Source organism: Condylura cristata, unplaced genomic scaffold (genome assembly GCF_000260355.1).
Source record: "Condylura cristata isolate star-nosed mole 26May11 unplaced genomic scaffold, ConCri1.0 scaffold00014, whole genome shotgun sequence".
Taxonomy (NCBI): Eukaryota; Metazoa; Chordata; class Mammalia; order Eulipotyphla; family Talpidae; genus Condylura; species Condylura cristata.
In genome coordinates this window covers 52,548,652-52,555,646 of record NW_004567115.1, presented here as the reverse complement: position 1 = coordinate 52,555,646, position 6,995 = coordinate 52,548,652, and the positions used below count along the sequence as shown (strand labels likewise).

The following is a 6,995-nucleotide window of genomic DNA, read 5'->3' as shown; positions in this document are numbered from 1 at the left end:
CCCCCCCCACCTCTGGCCTGCGCCCCAGCTGTTGGGTGCATACACAAATACATCTCATAAATAAATAAATCACGGGGAGATTGGTGACCATGTGGCCAGGAATCATGTTCCAGAAGGTTCCTGCCCCCTAGAAGGCCGGAGGAGTCCATCTGTCCCGGGAGTGAGCTCGGGAGCCAGGACAGCCATGGCGGTAACGGTGGTGTGTGGCGCTTTGCAGCGCCAAACCTGCCGCCGTCGTCACTGCTGCTTCGCCTGCAGGTGGCCGCGAGTGGCGCCCCGGCCAGGGCACAGGCCGCAGGCGGGTCTCTGTCCCGCCTAGCGCTATAAAAGTGGCCCCTGCCCTCCCGCGGGCTCCCTGCAGGGTGGCGGACCAGGCGGCTTCCTCTCACCCACCAGGCTGATAGCGTGAGAGCTGCTTCAGCTCCTTGGGGACCTGAAAACCTTGCAGGGTTTTCCCTGTCTAGTCGATGCCATGACGACGGGATTGAGCTGAGAGGGAACTTGAATTAAGTTTAAGTTCTTGTTGTTTCTACCACAGTCGACTTTTGACATTAGCCAGAATCTCCACACTGCAAATAGCATTCTAGGCTCTTATTTCTCCCGCAAAAGGGAGTAAACTGTACCTTAAGAAAAATTTAAGTGGCCCCTTCGTGTCATTAGTGGCTTTGAAAATAAGGCACTGACCCCTGCCCCGGAGGTGACCACAGGGCGCGGCAGACCTCCCCTGACCGCCCGCTGCTCCCCCCAGCAGTCGGCCTGTTCTGCTCCCCGCTCTGTCTCTGGTGAAGCCTCTCACCGCCCCGCACCTCTGGCCTGCACCCCGGTTCTGTACGCACAAATAAATAAATCTTTAAAAAGAAAAAAGACAGTAAGGCACTGAAGCCTTCTGACATGCTAATGAAAAGACTTTGCTCCTGGGTCATATTTTGACTGAGAATCATGTCCGTGGCCAATGCCAAGGACATGGTCCCAGCCGGTAAGCAGGGGTCCTGACTGCTGATGACCAATGCTGGCCTTCCGGGGCCGTGCTAGGAATCTCTTCGTTCTTGCTAGGAGTCTACGAGCTACCACCCCGTCAGAGTAAAAATACTTCTGAAGAAGAATAAAGACACTTCCGGAACGAGGGTACCCCAAGCTGCTACCCTGGGGGCAGCCGGGGGCCCCACTGCGACCCTCCACCCGTAACTCGTGTGTGGAAGCGCCGACCTCCGCTAGCTCACGGCGAGCGTCTTCGGGGAGCGTCTAAGGACTGAGGCGAGGCCACTGTTCGGAGAGGCCCTGACCCCACAGCACCGAGTTTATAAGCACAAACACACGCACCGGAAATGACGCATGGAGCCACGGAGACCGTGGCACCTGCAGGGCGGGGGGACGCCTCCCAGAAACCCCACCTCTGACCCAGCCCCACAGCGTGCGGGGAGCGGGCGTCTGGTGGCGAGCGAGCGAGTGCAGATGGCCAGGCAAGAATTCAAAAGGGACGGAGCCACAGTGGAGACAAATGTGGTGGGTGGGATGGGAGAGCTATGGGGTTCCTTTAAAGGTGGGATTCCCCGAGCCTCAGAGGCCAGACGCGACCGAATTCACGGAGTTATGCTGCTAAAAATGCAGCAAATGCATAAGAAGTCACAGGATTTAGAAGAGAAGTGGACGGCCCTCTTCAAAGCGTTGCCGGTGCCGAGCCCCCGGGCGCCCGCGAGGGCTTCCCGCCCAGGGCACCGCGGGCCCTGCCTGTACGGAGCGGGCCCTGGGGTCCTCCCGCCTCCCGACATGTGAGCCCAGGGAGCGCTTATGACGCCTGCTGGGCAGGGCTTCTGCTGGGCCACGGCCGTCAGGCTGCGATCCCGAGAGCGGACGGTCCAGTGTCCAAAGTGGCTGACGTCGGACCTCTAGGACAGCGGTCTCCCCTGCCAGCCCCGCCCCTCCTCACACCTCGCTGCTCTCAGCTGAGAGCCCGCCCGGGCCGCATCCAGCCACTCGGACCCTCCCTGGGTGGGCGCCCCGCCCCGGCCCCCCGGGCCCAGGTCAGCTCGCTGCTGAGCCTGCGCTTCCACTACTCTCGCCTTGCATCTGCCCCTTCCCCCGTGGCGAGTCACCCTGACCTGCGATGGTTCTCAGAACCGGAACCCTGGACCCACCGAGCCAGGCCGCTGGGTCATGCCAGGGCCCCCACCAAGCGCAACGCACGTCTGGAAGCACACTGTTGGTCAGGAAGCAGCCACGGCGGCCACGCGACCTGGCACCGGAGGAGAGCATTTGCATTCAGCAGCCGACGCGGGGCCAGCGGGTCTGTGGAAACCCTGCCTATTCCTTGGGGCTCTTCCGCGCAGGAGCTGCCTAATCTCGGACCGTCGCACCGGCAGAGCGGCGCTGGCGAGGCTGCTGGGGCCAAATGTGGGAATTGCTCCCTCTGGGATATTGCGATGATATTTGCCGACACGGGGCTTCTGCTTGGCTGTGCCTTCAGCAAAAGGTCTGGCCATCTTTGCTGACAGCCCAAAGATATTAATATTTCCACTTAGCAGATTCCAAAGAAGACAAGTGAAATATTTAAATAATCCCGGCAGGCGGCCCCACAGAACACCGCCTTTTCCCTTTATATGCGCTTGTTTTTTTTTTTTATCGCCCATAGACATTAAAACACATAGAAAGCAACAGCCCGATAATGTCAAAAGATGAGAAAGGCTAAATTCAGGGAAATAAAGGAATCGTCAATCAGGAAAACTTCGGAGCTGCTAGAAAGACACTTTAATTTTGCAGACAAAAGGCTGCATTACGGAGGGATAATACAACAATCAAAGGTGACCGGGGCTCCATTGTCTGCATCTTTCTCTGTGGGAATTTTCCCAGCCCTGACAGCTGGAGGTGGGGGTGGGGGCGCGGCTGTGGCTGGGCCTTTATTCTCTCAGCCTCTTCTCCCCAGCCCCCCCCCCCCGTCAATAAAAGTCTGCAATCATATTCTCGAGCTCCTGTGTGATTTCAAGGTTCATCTCTTCCATGCAGCTCAAACACTAATTATCCCAGCTGTAATTAGTAAGATAATTAAATACTGGCTCACTCATGTACCTTGGGTCGGGTCATGGTTCTCCCAGAAGACCTTGAGCAGCTCCTCAAAGCTGACGCGTTCTGGCTGGAACACCACTCGGACGACTTCCGCGTGGCCCGTTTTTCCTTGAAAGAAGCAGAAAACACAACCACCATGGACCGACAACACCCAAGACTGACAAGCTATTTGTCCAGAAACAGCACTGGGCAGCAGCTGACATTCCTCCCTCTGAGGGAAGCAGGGACCCGAGCTAAGGGCCTCGGTGGCGGGCGCTTTCCCCAGCGAGCTCCCCGCCGGGAGACCTTCTTTGTGCGTTCATTTTTTTTTTTTTTTTTTTAAGTTCAAGAGAAAACAAGCTCGAACTTTCGTTTTTCAAATCTCATGCTTATGAAACCCTACTGATGCAGCCCCACACCGGGCTGGGGATTTGAAACTCTGCAACAGGACACGAGCCAGTTTATTTTTAACTTCACCCACACTCCATGGAGAGGCACAGCTGCGCGGCAGGGAGATGGGCCCAGAGAGCGGCCTGTACAATCAGCCTGTGCCTCCTTCTCACCGGGTCAATTCGTGGCCGAGGGACACATCTGCCGTGTGGCGGACACTGAGGCAAGGTCAGGTCCTGCACCCGGCGGTCAGTCCCCGCTTCCTCAGCCTGCTGGGTCCCTGCAGTGAGCGACCGCCACAGCAGAGGTCCTCCGTGGCACCCGCTGCTAGGTGCCCTTCCCAAAGGCGGCCCTGGAGGGGCGTCAGGGTGTGCGCAGTACCTAGGGACCCCCCCCTCTTACTTGACGGTGTTAGATGGAGTCCACAGTGAATCCCTCCACACTGACGTCTTTAAATGTGTTTTCCATCTCTTTTCGGTCACTTTGTATGTAGGGGGAAAATTGGACTCACCCAAAGAGATATCCAGCCTTTATCCTTGGCTGGGAGAGAACGGGTGTCAGAGCTGGCACCTGGCCCGACCCTGCTTCAGGTGGAACTCGGGGTACGGTGGCAAGGCTATGCCGGAGGATGAGTCATGTGACGTGGGGCGAGGGCCCGAGACAGAGTTCAAACATGATGTCAGTCGGTCAGAAAGTCACACCTGTGTGGTCAAGTCCTGACAGAACTCTGGACACCAAAGCCTGGTGAGTCAGGAGGGCGACACTTCCTCTGTGTGGGATGAGGAAAGTGCAGCTTGGCAGTGGAACTCCTCTAGAGCCTGCCGCTGCAGCTCTTCTGACTGCTTTCCACCCGTACTCTTTCTCTGTAATAAACCATAACCATGAGCTCCCTCCCGCTCGGTGAGTTCTGGGAGTCCTCCCAGCGGATTATCACACCCAAGGGTGGCTTTGGGGCCCCTGAGTTTGCAGAAGTGTTTTCTCATATGTTGGTTATTTCACCTTAATTCTTACAGCCAACCAATGGTGTAGGCAGGAAATTCCATTTTACAAATGGGGAAACTGAGATATTAGGTTTTCCCAATCTATGTAACCAGTGAATTTCTGAAATAACCTAAAAAAAAAAAAAAATAAAGTCTCTGGCCCCTTGTCTAGAATTGAAATCAGAGAGAGAAAGGTGAACATTTGGAACATGAATCCAGGGAAGGAAAGACGTCTATTCGTTATCTTTGTCTCTTTTGTAGCTAAATTGCTTTTGACTGCGGAAATAATATTTGCAAACATTATGAAGCTTAGAAAATGCGTGGATGTATAAAAAAAACTCACGTCCGCTCCTACCATGAGTTCCGTCGACGTCTTTAGTGCGTGTCTACCTGGACACGCACCGGACACACGCTCACACGTCCGCCCGAACCCGCTTTGCTCTGCTCTGGTTCATGCACGGGCCTTCGCCACCCAGCAGCCTGCTGTGAGCACCTTCCCACGTCACCGAACCTGGCAAGCATGCCAGAGACAGCGAGGTGTGAGGAGACAGAGGGGCTGTGCTGGCCCCGGCCACGCCCTGTCTGGGCCTCAGGTCAGGCCCTGTTTCTATCAATAAATGTAAATGTGCTTGTACATTCTGAGCTCGCCTCAGTTCAACTGGAGTTGTGTAAATTCCAGTCACACAACTGGACTTTCCAAATCAATTTGCTTAAACATTTTTTAGTTTCTTAACACCTAGTGTCAAGCTGCTTTTCAGTCAAGTGGACCCAGTTTTCTGTCTCCGCTGAGAGCACATTGGAGGGTCGGTTTCAGCCCTTATTACAATGTCTTTAATCCTTATCAATTGATAGCTGGACGGTAGTATCCCATTGTTTTATTTTCAATTAATTTAGTCATTGGTGAGGCTTTAATATTCACGTTTACTAGTCATTCTTATGTCTTCTTTGTTCTAATTTTGTAATGCCTTTGTTTTGATTTAATTGACCGGGCTACATAATTCAAGTTAATTCAAATATCATCGTCATGTAAGTTGGCATCTAAGTGGGTTTCCTGTTCGCCGCTATGAGAGGACGATGTGGGCACCACGGGCGGAAGACACATTCAGCACAGAGACCACGCCCTCACGAAGCCCCTTCGGATCTACTTTGAAATCTGACTTTATATTCTGGAAAACTGGATGATTTAACCACATTACGCACGACAACGCTCGGATGGTAAAAACCGCCTTACGGTGTCTCAGGCAGGACAGGCACACGTGGTACAAGCGCAGACACCGCACTGGGACGCGCGGAAGACGCCAGCCAGCAGCACGCGGGGCCGAGGGCGGCCCGAGGGCCACTCGGCAGTCGAATGATGCAACAGCAGCAACCACAGGTGTGTTAAATGCTAGTAAGCCGCATCTTACTTTTCACATTTTGCAAAACTGCTTACGGCACGGCTGGGGCAGGAGAGGGCAGCCGCCCCCCCCACCTGGCCATGACAGTGCAAGTGACCACACCCTTGGCTCCACCCCTCCCCCCAGCGCATACGGAAAGATGAAGATTAGATTAACTCACTTAACTGACCCAGAAAATTAGCTCACAGCCGTACCCCTAAATCCCAGTCAGCACGCGGCCAGATCAAGGAGACGTTGGCCCGATTCTGACCAGAGGTGAAGCTCAGGTTCCCACAATGCCCCTGAACGAAGCCCCCAGGTGACAGCTGAAGAGAGCAGGGAAGCGAGGACACCTGGCCAGTGCCCCGGGGGACCACGGCTGTCCCCCCAGGGTGCCCAGGCCCTGTCCAGCAGAGGGCCTCCTCCCGGCACAGCGGCGTGGGCTGGCGAGATGGCGGGGCTCACCTCAGGCCCTTCAGACAGCTCTGGGCACGGAGCCCAGAGCTGGGCGCTGACCTCGGGGCACCGACATTACCCCGGGCAGGTTCCGGGCAGCGCCGCTCTCGCAGGGAAACTCCCACCGTTAAAATTCCAGACGCATTGGCAAGGACTAGCGGTGCAGACGGCCTGGCCGGACTCACCTTTAACTCTTTATTCTGTTTCTGCAAAGTACAAGAACCCGTGTAAAAATACACAGTGCAAACGATCAAAAGGATTAAGGCGTGGGAAGCGCTCATGGAGAGGCCACGTCCCCAGAGCGCACGCAGCGAGCGGAGGCCCCGGCCACCTGAAGCTGGCGCTCGGCTTCGGGGCGCTGCCTCACTGACTGCAGCCCGCGGAGATGCGCGGCGAGCCCGCGACACTCACGGCGGCGTGGACACGGCGGCACCGGACGCAGACGTGGGTGCTCAAAGGTATCTCGAAAGGCACAGGCAGAAGGCGACTGTCCTCGGCCCCAGCAGGGCGGGCGGTGCCCCTCTCGGCAAGCCCCCTCGAGGCAGAGGAACCGGCGGCCCAGGGTCATCCGGTTGGAGAAAGCCCGGTCACCCATCCACGCACGGACTCCAAGCGCTTCAGACGACCTTCACTGATTTGTTCTTTCAAGGGGGGATGCAGGCTTGGGCAGCTTCGTGTTCTCGAGCCCCCTCTCTGCGGGCTGCCTGGGAAGGGGACACGGGGCGGTCACAGCTACGGGGCGGCCGGCGAGAGG

The 6,995-nt window shown here is 56.3% G+C and overlaps 1 protein-coding gene across 1 annotated transcript in view; it reads right to left on the bottom strand.

The window, feature by feature from the left end:
* The window catches only part of MSRA (methionine sulfoxide reductase A), a 130,234-nt gene that overhangs the window by 11,449 nt on the left and 111,790 nt on the right, over positions 1-6,995 (bottom strand). Inside the window, exon 4 of the mRNA XM_012724811.1 lies at positions 3,064-3,168. Coding sequence (XP_012580265.1) covers positions 3,064-3,168 — 105 coding nt within the window. The remainder of the gene's footprint in view (positions 1-3,063; positions 3,169-6,995) is intronic.